This window comes from Cnephaeus nilssonii (genome assembly GCF_951640355.1).
Source record: "Cnephaeus nilssonii genome assembly, chromosome: 4".
In the NCBI taxonomy this organism is placed as follows: domain Eukaryota; kingdom Metazoa; phylum Chordata; class Mammalia; order Chiroptera; family Vespertilionidae; genus Cnephaeus; species Cnephaeus nilssonii.
In genome coordinates this window covers 11,164,878-11,180,707 of record NC_137075.1, presented here as the reverse complement: position 1 = coordinate 11,180,707, position 15,830 = coordinate 11,164,878, and the positions used below count along the sequence as shown (strand labels likewise).

The 15,830-nt window shown below is 37.1% G+C and overlaps 1 protein-coding gene across 4 annotated transcripts in view; it reads right to left on the bottom strand.

Annotated features, from left to right (window-relative positions):
• Positions 1-9,698: 9,698 nt before the first annotated feature.
• ARHGAP12 (Rho GTPase activating protein 12) overlaps positions 9,699-15,830 on the bottom strand; it is a 174,126-nt gene continuing 167,994 nt past the window's right edge. For all 4 annotated transcript variants that reach the window (XM_079768604.1, XM_079768605.1, XM_079768606.1 and 1 more), the window contains 5 exons: positions 15,373-15,471; positions 11,544-11,621; positions 11,310-11,444; positions 10,986-11,088; positions 9,699-10,143 (listed from right to left, as the gene is read on the bottom strand). In XM_079768604.1, coding sequence (XP_079624730.1) covers positions 9,969-10,143; positions 10,986-11,088; positions 11,310-11,444; positions 11,544-11,621; positions 15,373-15,471 — 590 coding nt within the window. In that variant the 3' untranslated portion in view covers positions 9,699-9,968. The remainder of the gene's footprint in view (positions 10,144-10,985; positions 11,089-11,309; positions 11,445-11,543; positions 11,622-15,372; positions 15,472-15,830) is intronic.

Below are 15,830 nucleotides of genomic sequence, written 5' to 3'. Positions count from 1 at the left end.
GAATATGATTGCTGAAAACATTACAAAATTGTGCATATCGCCAAAGCCGGTTTGGCTCAGTGGATAGAGCGTCGGCCTGCGAACTGAAAGGTCCCAGGTTCGATTCCGGTCAAGGGCATGTATCTTGGTTGCGGGCACATCCCCCGTGGGGGGTGTGCAGGAGGCAGCTGATCGATGTTTCTCTCTCATCGATGTTTCTAGCTCTCTATCCCTCTCCCTTCCTCTCTGTAAAAAATCAATAAAATATATTTTTAAAAAATTTTGCATATGTTCTCCTCATCCTTCTGTTGTAAAAAACTGCACTAAATCTTTATTTGTAAGGGCCTCTGTGGCTATTAAGGACTAAGCAGTCTCCCTGTTGGCTCTCATTTACTCTTATTTCTATAAACAATGAAATATTTAATGCTCAAACTGCCAGTCCTTATGCTGATGACTCTAAAGACACTTTGACAGCCTGAAACTCATTCTGTAATGATTCTTAAAGATGGGATCATGAAGTATTTTTGAATCCATAAATGCTGATAATTTGTGCCTTTTATGCTTTGAAAGTCTATTTTGTTAGAAAATCCTTGATGGACTTCCCTTGAGAATCTTAAGTACATTGCTCCATTTTCATCTGGAGTAGAGTGTTGCTATTAAAAGTTCTGATAATCTAATTAATACTTTCCCTTACAAACCACAGGCCCTTTTTAAACAGATGTTCAAAGGGTTTACTTGCTTTCCTTTACAGCCCAGTAATTTCACTTGAATGTCTTGATATTGTTCATTTTAGGTCAATGTTAGTTATTTGGTGTGTTTTCAATACCCAATTTATTTTCTAATTTCAGGAAAGTCTTCTTAACAATGTCTTTTGCTTGCCTTCTCTTCTTTATGAACCTCCATCCTATATTTGATTTTTTGCCTATCTTCAATGCCACTTTTTAATTTAAAAAATCTTAAAACCTTTCATTTTTATTTAAAATTTTTATACTTTGGATTTAAGGCATGATCTTCTTATTGGTTATGTTTCTCTTTACAACTCTGAAATGTTTATAATTCTTTACTGAGTTTTGCCATCTTGTTTCTTAGTTCTGACAATTAGATCTATATTGTCCTTCCAGGTCTTATAGCATTTCCTATAGACTTTGAGCTCATTTTGGAATAATAGGTTATAGTTTTCTTTCATGGGGATGTGTTTCTGGCATGCTTCCTGTGTCCATAGGAATGTTATTCTGTTCCTTATTTTTTTCTTAATATTTTATATGGAATTTGGCCTTGATACTATGACTTGACCCATTTTTATGTAAAATTAACTTTCCTGAACCTTGGAGTAAGACAAAATTCAGGGAAGCTTTATTAACTTCACACATTTTTGTGTTTGCATTGTGTTAAAAATATGACAGCTTGATTCCTGGCTCTAACTTCCCTTCCCCACTTTGATCTAGATGATCTTTTGTCTATTGCCCCTATCTTGTCCAATTTTGATTCTGCTCTCAGCAACTTTTCAATGTGAGGTGTCGTCCTGGAAGGAAGAGGTTTTGAGAATCCTTAGGGGCTTAATTTTTGACAGTATTACAGATGTTCCTTTTGTGTCCTCGCCATTGACCCTCTCCACCCTGCTCCCATTCCCTCCCCAGGCCTTCCCCACACTATTGTCTGTCCATGAGTTATGCATATATGCATTTAAGTTCATTGGTTAATCTCTTCCGCCCCCTTCCCCTCCCCTTCCCTCTGAAAAATCTGACTGTTGCATGTTTCAATATCTCTGGATCTTTTTTGTTCATCAGTTTATTTTGCTCATTAGATTCCACATATAAGTGAGATCATGTGATATTTGTCTTTGTCAGCCTCTTCATTCTTGATGGTTGCACTGCAGTTCTGTCCTCAGGTCTATCAGAAGTTACCCTATTGCTTCTTTTTGCTACTCTCTCACAGATAGCAACATCATTGCAGATCTTGAAGCTGCTGGTGCTTTTCCCCACTTGGTCATATTTTGGGGGCTGTGAGGATACCTTGTTAAGAAACATGTCGTCACTGCACCATGTTCCCAGAATCCTCCGTATATTTAATTTTAATACATGAAGTATGATGTGGGTTACTTGTGTCACCATTACTATGTTGTTAAATCCGTGCTTTTCCTAGACTTTATTGAGAATGTCCCACTTCACATTTTATTGTTTTATGCCAGGATGATCCATCTGCTATTTAAAATCAGGCCTTTATCAATTGAAACCATGCTTTATCAAAGCCTCAACATTTCTTGTATTTATTTAACAAACCTGCCTTACTTCAACTCAACAAGTACTCAAGAATTATGTCATTCTCAACACATGCTACTCAATTGTGTAGCAATATATCTTAGCTCAATCTCAGTAGGCTGGCATGACCACAACAGGAGTAGCTGATTTGAAAGGCACACTAACAAAACTAGAGATTGACCATTTTGAGTTCATTTACTTAGTATGGGAATGTGTCAGAATTATATATACTAGTATACTATTTGACATCCCAAGACTGAAAACATGAAAGCAGGAATTCTGTTTTGCTTACCCTTGTATCCTTGGAAATTAACACTATGCTTAAACACCTAAAACAAATTCACTGAATTTGTTGAATAAATAAATGGGATCTTAGCATACTGTTAATATTAAAGTCTCTTCCCAACCTCTTATTCAGTGGGAGATGTTTCAATAATACCCATTATTTAAAATAATTATTTCATATTGTCTGATACTGGCTTTGTGGAACCATTAATGCCAAATGAACAAGCACTTATGAGAGTGCTAAGATGGTTAAGAAGGTTCATTCTTGTTACCTGCAATGTTCAGGCAATCAATTTAGTTAATATAACAGGTTGGAAGACAGGGACATAATAGGTAGGCAGCTATAAAATGTAGCCAGATGTCAGAAACATCACATCAGATCTGGTTCCCTAACATAAGGGGTTGAATTCAGGGAACCTCATAGTCAAAACTATGTGATCCAAAGACACTGAATTACCTCCTCCTACCCTGAAAAGATTTAGTTTCCTTCTAAGAAGAGCAGTGTTGGCTTTGATTCCTCTTTAAATCCACCCTCTCTAGGAAACATGGACACTTTGGACACAAGGGCCTCAATAAATCCCAATACAGTCTCTGTGAGTAGTCATTCATCTGATGGTCTAATGTAAACATCAACTGCAGAGCTAGGGGAGGGGAAGGAAGATAAAAGGAAGGCAAAAGAAGAAAAGACACAGAAAAAAATATTTCATGTTTCAATGAGAAGATGGGACAAGAGTTTGTAAGTTAATTTTACTAGATGGCAAAGCTGCTGCACTTATAAATTGCCTAAGTCTGAACTGAAGCACGGTGTCAATAGGAACTACTACACTACCTATCTAGGAATTTTAAGAGAGATTATTTTAGAAACAGAACTTTAATGGAAATTATTAATAGAAAGCCTTTACAATAGGGTTGAAAATACATCAGTAGCATCTTCTTCAACCAGAGCATTACGTGTGTCAACAATGCATAAAAGTACCAGCTCTGAAAGAATTTGGCCTGGGAGCCTTATAATAAGTAATCATTTTGATAAAAACAAAACACATTCATCATCACCATTCTATGGGATCTATATACCATGTCCCTGTCTATACTTTAGCAGGCAGCTGGTGAAATCATGTGCAGACCTATTGATGCACTTTGAGATTACCAACAATTTCCCTGTATCCATGGCTATATTTCAGCTCCCATTTAAAGATAAATTTGCATGTAACATCTCCATTACTTCATACAGGGCGTCATTTCAGAAAATCTTTCCCACCAAACAAAATTCTTGAAATCTAAATCTAAGAATACTGTGACATAAACTTCAGAAATGTTCTCTCATAGTACAGAATTCCTAAATTTCCCAGAGAACAATGTCAACCAAGGTTTTTTTAAAGCCACAGTTTTAAACCAGTTTACACCAAATTGCAAGCATTTTGATGGGAGAGGTATTTGAAAGTCAAATCACATTTAACACCCTTCCAACCCCCAATATGAGAACATATAGCAGGATAAATATTCAAAGTTGTCAGGCCTGCTATAAAAAATGTATCTCTCTTTGCTTTTAAGATCTTCTGGTGTCATATACTTAAGAGATAAGCATGAGAATTATGAAATATTATAACAGGTTTTTATAGGTCATGTATTTTTAAAAATAATTTTGCATTTTGCAATTGCTTATTCCTCATAACCAACCTTCTAGAACAGTACTTTCCAGAATTTTCTGAGGATGGAAATGCACTATCCAATATAGTAGACATTAACTCCATGTCACTACTGAACATTTGAAATGTGGCTACTGAGACTAACTGAATTTTTAGCATTTAATTTTAATAAAATTTAAATTGCTACAAGACAATTTAAATGGTGGCTGCAGTGATGGACAGCAGAGTTCTAGAACACAAGTGAAAGCGGATATCCATATTAAATAGAGATTAATGTACACAATGGCCTGCCCAGGAATGTCAATGGGTAGAAATAGAATCACTTAAGTCTGATTATTTGCCAGGGGAGGGAGAAGAATGCTGGCTTACTATCTATACAATTAGAACTAAAGCAGAAAGCAATACCAAACCTCTGTCAACCTCATTATAGATGTACACTAGTGGCCCGTTGCAGGAAGATTCCTGCAAGAACAGGGCTTCCCTCCCGCCACCGCCACCTCTCCCGCCCCCCCCCCGCGCTTTCCCTGCCGCCTCTGCCCCTCACCCTCTGCGCTTTCCCTCCCGCAGCTGCCGCCCCCCCTGCGCTTTCCCTCCCACCGCCACCGCTGCCCCGCACTTTCCCTCCCGCCACCTTGTGCTTTCCCTTCCCTCCCGCCGTCTCTGCCCTCCACCCCAAGCTTTCCCTCCCGCAGCCGCTGTCCCCGCCGCGCTTTCCCTCCCACCACGGCTGCCCCATGCTTTCCCTTCCGCTGCCGCCCCGCACTTTTCCGCCACCCGCCGCCGCCACCGCCCCACCCGTGCTTTCCCTCCCGCAGCTGCCTTGCTTTCTGCTTTCCCTCCCTCTTCCTTCTATGCTGTCTTCAGTCTTCCCTCCCTCCGCATATGCAAATTAACCGCCATATTTGTTGGGTTAATTTGCATACTCACTCTGATTGGCTCTGGGCGTAGCGAAGGTACGGTCAATTAGCATTTTTCTCTTTTATTAGTGTAGTTAATATATTTTTTAAAAATAGAAGTTTAATATGCCACACAAGTAAAAATTAGCTTAAAAACAGATGTCCATAATGTAGACAAGTTACTTGTTTTTTTCTCAAATATTTGAACATGCCAGAATATGCTTTACTTAAATTGATCACAAACTTAAAATAGCAATAACATAATTAAGATATTTCTTCCCTTTCAGCCTTATGCTTATCATCTTGTGCCACTAACTGACCAAATGACCTTAAGCATTCACAATAATTCTGGACCTCCATGAAACAAAACTGGGAATGTGAGGGTCCCTATTGATCCGGCTTTATCAATTGATGAGACTGTTTTTACTTCAGTATCTAAGATTCCCATTTCTCTTTGAAGGGGAAAGTAAGACATTTGGGGGGCTAGCTATCTGAATCTGTGCCAGTAACCTGCCTTCTGCCGCACACTCTTGCTTGCTGATAAATTCCATTCTTATCAAACTCCATTCTTATCTGTGATGCCTGTCCTGCCTTGCAGAACCTGTTTCCTGGAATACTCCCATTTTACAGAGGCCTTAAACCATGAACCATATACAATCTCCGGAGGGGCTAGCACCAGTGCTGGCCAAGCCTCTGGGTATGGTCTCACTTCCCCATCCCAACTCATGGGGGGCTGCAAAGCCCACGATGGGCCCAGAAGCCTGATTCATATTTGGGGACAAAGGAACTAAAGGGTATAAAGGGAAAGCTTTGTCCATGTCCATTGCTCAGGATTTGGAGACTGACTCCCCTGAGTCACGGCACTAGTGCAATCTGCAATAAAGACTACCTTTCTGAAAATATCCTCTTGATTCTCATGCATCACCTGGCAGCTTATCTGCAACATCTTGATTAGATCTAAATAATCTCTCAAAATGCCTAAGAGAAAGGAGGTCTTGAATGCCATGCTGAATCTCCATTAGGTACTCTACTATGACATCACAGTGGTTTTTATTTCCCCCTCTGCAAAGGCCCCTCTAATAAGAACTTCTACATAGCATCGTTGGTCATTCTGATGGCAGTACAGATTTCATCAGCATTAAAAGATTCATGACAACATTACAAGTTTCAGTGCTATTTGCAGTGTGAGTACAAGCATTAGAACCATGTAAAAGATTTGGCTACCAGAATTAATAATTAAAAATCTTAACCAAAACTTCTCTTCTGAAAACACCAAGAGAGGAAGTAAAATAAAGGGGGGCAGGGAGTTGATGAGAAAAAGTGAGGAACCAGACTTTTCTAAGTCCTTATGGTAGTGGTTTGTTAAACAGTTACCTTGTTCTACAAGTGCTCTGTTTATGAGAGTACCATGAAAGTGCTCTTTTCTTCCCCCCCTTTTTTTTCCTGTGAGAGAAGGGAAGCAATGAAGGAAATGAAAGAGTTCATTTAAGTGCTATATTCACATAAAGCTAATTTATAAAAGCTCAATCCAGCTGAATATATTTACAGCCACCACTGATCTATAAAACTTCAGTTGAGAAGACTAATTGAGATTCCCCAGGAGAACTGCCTTGTCTTTAGTAGTTACAGAATGTCTCATTAGGCATTCTGTACCTCCCCCTTCTCTAGAATACAAAGTCTGCCTGCCTGGCCTGGGTTTACAGCTTATGCATTTCCAATAGATTCCAATTTGTCATTATTGTAAGAGTGTTGCTTTTGTTTTGTAGCACCCTTTACCATTTTTGTTTGTTTGTTTCAAACTAAAGCTGCATTTAATAGGACTGTTAGTTATACTGGAATACTGTTTAAAAAAACAACTCTGCCCCTCCTCCAGGACTGTAACATATGGGCTGCTAAAGTCCCTATTTAACACCTTTTCTAGATTGCACCAGAGAAGTGCTTTCTGTAAAAGAGGATCATTAAAGCTAATGGTTGGAGTTCAGAGACCAGTAAACTACATAAAATCTTATTTTCTACCCATTTTTAATTCTATGTTTAGATGCAATATTTGAGCATCTGACTTTTATTACACCATGAGAGCATGACACCCGTTTGACTATTTTCTTCTTTATTGAAATGATGTGTGGTATGTTTCTTTGTGTATTTTTTTTAATGCATAAAGATATTGGAGAAATTAGTGTCATGGGAAACTATATGTTTACTTTAAATATTTAATTAGAAGCCTCTTCCATGAGATGAAAAACAAATCTCTTGGCATAATTATGGAATAACATTTTTTCCCCCTCTCACTGCTGCTATCTAATATCTAATTTACGGGCTTACAAAAAATTGTGTGATGAAACTAACATAGTATAAAGGTCTCTAGGTCTCTGCCCATACTATTATTGATGAATTTTCATTTATATGAAAACAATGGCACACACACTCATATTATATACACATAGTGTATGGATGTGTATGTAACATCTGCCTAAGCCTCAAATTTGACTGAATTATTCCATTTGTACTTTTCACATAATAAAAAATTATCTATAGATTTGCCTCTGTCTAAAATATAACATTATTTTTCATAGATATTTCATAATTAACTTTTTCGAGTAAACGGTAAAGCTTCTTATTGCTTTAAATTCTAAATATTTTTCTTTTAACTGGAATGTAATCCCATACTGAATTTATTTGTCTTTCAATTTCCAACTACATTTTTTATGACATGCTGAAGTAACTTTAGTAAATGAAATTTCACTGACAACTTATTTCAGCCTTTATTACATTTTCTACTAAAACTCAAGCTGTTGAAACAAAAAAAAATTACTGGTTTTGTTATTACAAAAAACAAGTGAGAAATTTTAATTCACAAAGGATGAAAACACAGGACACTGATCTTACTGTACATACAATATTACAATAAATCGATTAGGTACAGACTTAACATTTAAGACTTTACACACACACACGTACTTTGACAGAAGAAACACAGGACAATATTAATCACTGATATGTCCATAACGACTGAGAGAAAGAACATTACTGATTGGAGTCTGATTGTTTTCCTGGCACACCATCACTATATAGGCCAGTCCTAAATCATGTGGTATTATTAAGGATATCTTTAGGCAAATGTTAACATTCTCACTTGGCGGGTTATTCTCCCTGCCCAAAACAATTTGCTTTCCCTAGCTATCAAGTAACTAGGCTTATCATCAATTTAACAAGACCACAACAACAAACAATAGTTTTACCACAAAACTCAGGTGAGAGGTTTTTAGACAGATCATATAAAATATTTGTTCCTAAGGAAGGCAATCTATAAATTATAAATTAATTTCTAAGAAAAAGAGACTTGGTTACAAATCATTCAGTTTCAAATTTTGATGAAGAAATAAAAAATGGGGGCAGGGAGGAGGTACTGGCATGGAGCTAGTAGAAAAGATGTAAAATGAGGAAAAGATATTTGCCACAGAAAATATTAGATTCAGTTGATTTTTAAATGAGGTATACCAGCATATGCAAAAACAAAAAATTAAAAAACCAAAATAAACATCTCTAATGGGAAAAAAATTTCTAAACCTCTTATAGTTTTCTTTATTCAGATTAGACATTTCATATACAGCAGTTAATCTAAAAAAATACATTTTAAAAAATCTTCAACAAACCATGCTCTCCGTAACAAAACCTTCCAAACCCTGTTTTATTATACAAATTAATCTACATTAGTAATATAAGAAGAAATTCTCAAATTTAGCAATGTCATTTTCTGACATTCATCTAATTTACATATAGGTTTCCACTATCATACTGCAGTTAGAATTCAGCAATAAATTGTTTTCTAATGTATTCTGTACATATTAAATAACCTAAAGGCTCTTCTTGTAGTGCATTTACCATTTAGCAAGTCTATTCAGTATTTTTCCAGTACCATTTGCAATACAGTGATTTGCCTGTAAATATAATTAAAACCTAAAAGTGCGTAGTTAATTTTATCAAATAACAACCTATTTTTGGAGGAGACCTAGTATTCACAGAAAAGATAATCAATATCATGATTAGAAATGTTGGCTTAGAATATACTCTGAGGCTATACAACACAACTTTATACATAAGCTGAAGGACATTAAGTCTTCAGCCTATATTTACATAAAATAACGTGTTTCCACAGGATCATACCAAGAAGTCAATATGGCACTAGATATAATTAGGATTGTTAGCTAAATCAGTGTAGCACAGACAGCCCCAAAATACCCTGAACTGGCCTATGCTAAATTAAACTCCAGTATATCACAGTGTTTTATGTAATATTAGTGTGCTGCCCAAACAAGCAACTAAGATATCCCATAAGGATGCTGTGCAATACAGCAAAAGACAAAGCCTCTATCAAGGAATTATATCTGGGTTACATTAATTTTAGCACTTAGACTGCACTACATGCAAAAACCTTGAGGAAGAAATACACAGGTATCAAAACAGATATACTTCACTTTGTTTAAAATGCCCAGGAGAGATTTCCAAATAACTGATAGTAAGTATTGTTCTATCAATTAATAAACCTAACAAATCATGAGAAGAAGTTCTACATTATCCAGTTTGAGAAAAAAAAATATAGTTTTCTTACCAAATTATCCAGTGTATATGACTGGTTAGATTTGCAACTTTTTATTTTTACTGAAATTCAGAGTACGGAATGCAAACATTGAGGATAAAATTAAACACAGTTTTAACACCTTGCAACAAAGCAGCAAATATGAGGGCCTATTACCCATTTTGACTCTTCCAGTCCCTTCTGATCCCTCAAAAAAGTGCAAAATCAAAGAGTCACTGCTTGGTCCAAAAACAAAATACAACATGTATAAGGATTTAAAATCTGATGAAATCCGGTTCCTATGCTACAGGTTGTCTTCAATATGAAATCAACGTCCGAAGATTGAATTTATTTCCAGAAGAATTAATTCTACAATCTGGTTTTGGTAGACAGTATGAACTGCGATATTACCAGTCTCTTTCTCGGGCTTTAACAAGGTAGGACCAAAAACAATTGCTATACTCTGATAGGTCATTCGGTTTTTTTCTCCATTTTCTATAACTCTAAGGGGGAAAAGATAAATTGTTAATAGAGAAAATCTTAGAAAGAGAGGTAAATTCTTCCAATTGTATTATAAACATAAACAGTTTGCATTTAAAAATGAGAAATAACTTTCATTTTCTGAAGGTACATATAAACTATTTAGTCAAGTAGAATTCAGTCCAAATATCATGTAAAACTCTCTTCTGGATAAATACAGCTGGAAGGTATAATAAAACATATTCTAATAAACTTAAATGTGGTATTTTAGCTTAGCATTTAAAATAAGACAAACTTAAATATGACTTATAATTCAGGTGACAAAGATTATTGCACTAGGTTGATGGGGGTAAATTTCATTAGGGCACAGAGCTTAAACTTTACATTTTACTCACTTTATGTGTTGTTGTTTTTTAAATCTCTCACTGAGTCATTTAGTTTAGTATTCTAGTGGTTGTTCTTTCAGAATGAAAAAATCAGTTATTAAGGTAGCTATGTAGTAACTTAGAGCAATGATGGCTTTATTTTAAGGTGATTTAACAGTCCTCATTTAATAACCAATCTCATCTTCATATTAATTAAATTTAACAATTTCTAACACCAACCACACCCTTGCTAGGCATTACTTCACACATAATATCTATTTTAATGTATTCTTTATACCAAATCCTTTTACCTATGAGGAATTGAGGCTCAAAGGAGCTCTTTATCAAGTTGCAAAGACAGTAAACAGCATAGCTGGTATCTAAACCTGGGTCTGAGTGACCAAGCCTCCTGGGTATATTACACCATGTTTCATAACTATGCAGTTCTTCTATTTTTTGTTTTCCTAATTACTATTTCTCTTTTGTGCCAAGACTTTTACCTTTTGAGATGTCTAAAAAGGATCTGCATTGTATCTTGATTTGGCTTTGGCAACTGTTTGATTAGGTCCTTAACAGCAGTGACTCGCTGTCTTGGTTCTTGTTCTGAAAAAAAGATAGTAAGTAGAACTGAAACTGAAAAGCAGTGACATATTTTGGAACCTGTTATTTGGTGATACATAGTGACATCTGGTGGTCACATTTATAATTTCTGGAGCAAAACAGTTAAAAAACAAAACAAAAAAAATTCCACCAGAATGTAGTGACTTAATCTCTATAGAGGATTTTCAACATCTAGAAAAAAGAGAGTAGAATTACATACTTACTTATTGCATTCACAAAATCATTAAAGTGATTAAATGTAAAAAGTGGTTCTGGTAATTCTCGAAAAAACATTTTGAGTGCTCCAGTGATGACATGAATATCTTCCCATTTACTATCATTCAAGTTCAATTTCTCATCTGGAAAAACAGTTAAAATAGAAACAATTTTAAATTACTTTAAATTCTAACAGCTTTGAGTGATTCTTTTGGATATAACAATAGGGAATATGATCTTACCATGATTGACTGCAAATCTCAGTTTCTGAATCACTGCAAGGTTGCCACTTACTCTGTATATCCCATCAACATCCAAACCTAAGAGACAAATAATATTTTTATGTTTAAAGTACTTGCTTGCCTCTTCTAAAGATGCTCACATGTTTCAGAATTCTTATTCATTAACATTAGCATAAATGACTTTGTCTATAGATACTTGGCAGAGAAAGGGTGGAGATTCACTCTGAATTTTATTTAATAAACAGCAACAATTATATTTTATCATGTAAACTGTGAATCATCTCAAGGAAATAATTTCATTCAACTTGAAATACTAACAATTTAAAAGAAACTTCTACAAACACCTGGGGATAGTTCAACAAGTAAAGAAAGCCAATAGATAAAATCAGCCCACCCAGAGGGGAGAAACCAAGATGGCAGCACAGGTAAACACCTAAACTGCAGCCTCGCACAACAATTTCAAAAATACAACTAAAAAACAAAACGGACATCATCCAGAACCACAGGAAAGCTGGCTGACTGGAAATCCTACAACTAGAAGGAAAGAGAAAACCACAAGTAAAATCAGAGGAGCTGTAAAAGCCTGAGGTACGGAGACACGGGCACGCGCGTGCAGAGAGGACAGAGCCAGAGAGGACGGGGTGGCTGAGTGCCCGGCTGGCGTTCTCTAGGGGGAAGGAGATAAAAGCTCCGGACTGCGCTGAACCCTAGTTCCGACTGCACTGAACCCCAGTTCCGGGCGAGACCCTGGGGACCCAGGCTCATACTGGGGGAATCTGGGCTGTAAGGCGGAAACTCAGGGGAGCGGTGAAAGGCAGAGGTCCAGAGACGCGCACGTGAATGCATGCAGAGGACGGACTGTTGACTGTGCCGCTGGATTGCCCTAACGGGAAGGAGACAAAAGCTCCGGACTGCGCTGAACCCCAGTTCTGACAGCACTGAACCCCAGTTCCAGGCGAGAATTTGGGAATCCAGATTCATTGGGGGAGAGACTAGACTGTCTGGCAGCGGGCAAAACTCGAGGGCACCTTTCTCTCAGGTGCTTGCAGTGAGTACTGAGGGACACTGAGACCCAGGAACCTCATAGGGCGGGGCTGACGGGAAGCCAAGGCTGTCCGCTCCACCCTGAAACTCTGCTCCATCCAAGCTGAGCACAGAGGCTTTTGCAATTTTGCAAGTCTAGTCGAATAAGGCTGTCTTCTGGCGTAGAAACAGCTGATCCTCACAGCCAATTGGCCTGGAGGTCAACTCCTCCCACTGATACCAACAACAATCAAGACTTAACTACAACAAGGCTGAACACACAGTCCACAAAGGGGTGCACCAAGAGTGTCCACCTCAGGTAACTGGGGAGGCCGAGCCACTGGCCCATATAGGACACCTAGCACACAAAGCTACCCTACCAACTCAGGGAAGCAGCGAAAATGCGGAGACAAAGAAACAGATCACAAATGAAAGAAATGGAGGAAAACAAATGAATGGGCACAGAGTTCAAAACCACGGTTATAAGGTTTTTCAAGAATTTCCTAGAAAAGGCCGATAGATTTAGCGAGACCCTCAAGGATATGAGAGAGACCCTTGAGGATATGGAAAAGGACCAACTAGAAATTAAACATACACTGACTGAAATAAAAAATATTATACAGAGACCCAACAGCAAACTAGAGGAACGCAAGAATCAAGTCAAAGATTTGAAATACAAAGAAGCAAAAAAACACTCAACCGGACAAGCAAAAAGAGAAAAGAATCCAAAAAATTGAAGATAGTGTAAGAAGCCTCTGGGACAACTTCAAGCGTACCAACATCAGAATTATGGGGGTGCCAGAAGAAGAGAGAGCGCAAGATACTGAAAACCTATTTGAAGAAATAATGACTGAAAACTTCCCCCACCAGGTCAAAGAAATAGACTTACAAGTCCAGGAAGCGCAGAGAACCCCAAACAAAAGGAATCCAAAGAGGACCACACCAAGACACATCATAATTAAAATGCCAAGAGCAAAAGACAAAGAGAGAACATTAAAAGCAGCAAGATAAAAACAGTTAATTACCTACAAGGGAGCACCCATACGATTGTCAGCTGATTTCTCAACAGAAACTTTGCAGGCCAGTCGGGAGTGGCAAGAAATATTCAAAGTGATGAATAGCAAGAACCTACAACCAAGAGTACTCTACCCAGCCAAGATGACATTCAGAATTGAAGGTCAGCTAAAGAGCTTCACAGATAAGAAAAAGCTAAAGGAGTTCATCAACACCAAACCAGTATTATATGAAATGCTGAAAGGTATTCTTTAAGAAGAGGAATAAGAAGAAAAAGGTAAAGATAAAAATTATGAACAACAAATACGTATCTATCAACAAGTGAATCTAAAAATCAAGTGAATTAAAAATCTGATGAACAGAATAAACTGGTGAATATAATAGAATCAGGGGCATAGAAAGGGAGTGGACTGATAATTCTCAGGGGGAAAGGGGTGTGGGGGGTGCAGGAAGAGACTGGACAAAAATCGTACACCTATGGATGAGGACAGTGGGGGGAAGGTAAGGGAAGAGGGTGGGATGGGAACCAGGTGGAGGGAAGCTATGGGGGGGGGAAAGTGGAACAACTGTAATAATCTGAACAATAAAGATTTATTAAATTTTAAAAAAAATTAGCCCACCCATCTTTTCTATGCCATCTTATAATGTAAATGCCATAAGTACTCTCTTAAAAATGTTTGCCATATTAATATGTGCTTGTGACAAACTTAGTACAAGCTAACAACTAAAATAATGGTTTAATAAAAATAATTGATAATTTGATAATTTAGTAACTTATTTTATATGTGTAATAGAATCATTTGAAATTCATCCAATTAAGCCTAAAAATTCAAATATTCATTAAATGATAATGCTGTACACATTTAAAAAAAAGCTATTCATTTAACTTCAAATAAAGGCAAGTAGCATGGTAACTGTACTATCATGTTGACAAAGAGAATCAAAGAGATGAGATCTGAACTAGCAGAAATTCTGAATTATGTAAATATTTTAATTATACAAGATGTTTTTGAAGATATACAGATATAATAATGTGGTTAGTCAAGATACTGTTAATTTATATAAAACTAGTGTAAATATTATAAACATGTTAAAATTAATCAAAATAGAAATTAGTTTGTCTCATTTTACAGTAAAAAAAGATTAGGTAACTTTATAGTTGATTTAAGTTTTAAAATATCTCATTTTTATTATAAACAAAGAATTTTCTCTTAGTAAGTAAACATAATCTCTTCATATCTTCTACATTGTCAAATCATTTAATCAGTTTCAAGCCCAGCCGGGTGTAGCTCAGCAGTTAAACGTCGACCCAGGAACCAAGAGGTCACCAGTTTGATTCCCAATCAGGGCATATGCCCAGGTTGCAGGCTAGATCCCCAGTGGGAGGGCGTGCAGGAGGCAGCCAATCAATTATTCTCTCTCATCATTGATGTTTCTATCTCTCCCTCCCTCTCCCTTCCTCTCTGAAACCAATAAAAATATATTTTAAAAAATCAGTTTCAAAATCACAAACTTCTTCATTTTAAGCAAATGCCAACTCTAAATGGCTTCAAAGAACACCAGATGCTAAGCAATCATAAGCACTGAACATTTTAATGGACGCCCACAAAGGTCTTAATTTAAAACAGGTACAAACACGTTAAGTTTTTTGCAAACAAGATGCTTTTCTTAACATCTTTCAACTATGAAGAACTTTTGGTTTCATCACTCAAAATCATAAAAACGCTAGGGATTTTGATGGCAAAACAATAGGTTGGTATGCTTAACATTTTTAAAAAAATTATTTTCTTACCATATTCTTCAACATATTCGATGCATAATTTCACAAATTTTGGCACTGTGTCATTCTCTCTCTGACACAGATTAGCAAGATTGGCTCCAAATACCTGATCTGAAAGAGATCATTTTTTCAAAAATAATCACTTTGCTAAAATTTAGTTCATAAAACAGCTAAACCATTTCATAGTGCAATAAAGCCATTGAGTGCATCCAGAATTGCTTACCATGATTTATACTCTATACTAGAGGCCCGGTGCACGAAATTCGTGCACAGAGGGGGGTTGTCCCTCAGCCCAGCCTGTACCCTCTCCAATCTGGGACCCCTCGAGGGCAGTCGGACATCCTTCTCACAATCCAGGACTGCTGGCTCCCAACTGCTTGCCTGCCTGCCTTCCTGATAGCCCCTAACCGCTTCTGCCTGCCAGCCTGATCACCCCCTAACCACTCTGCTGCCATCCTGTTTGCCCCCAA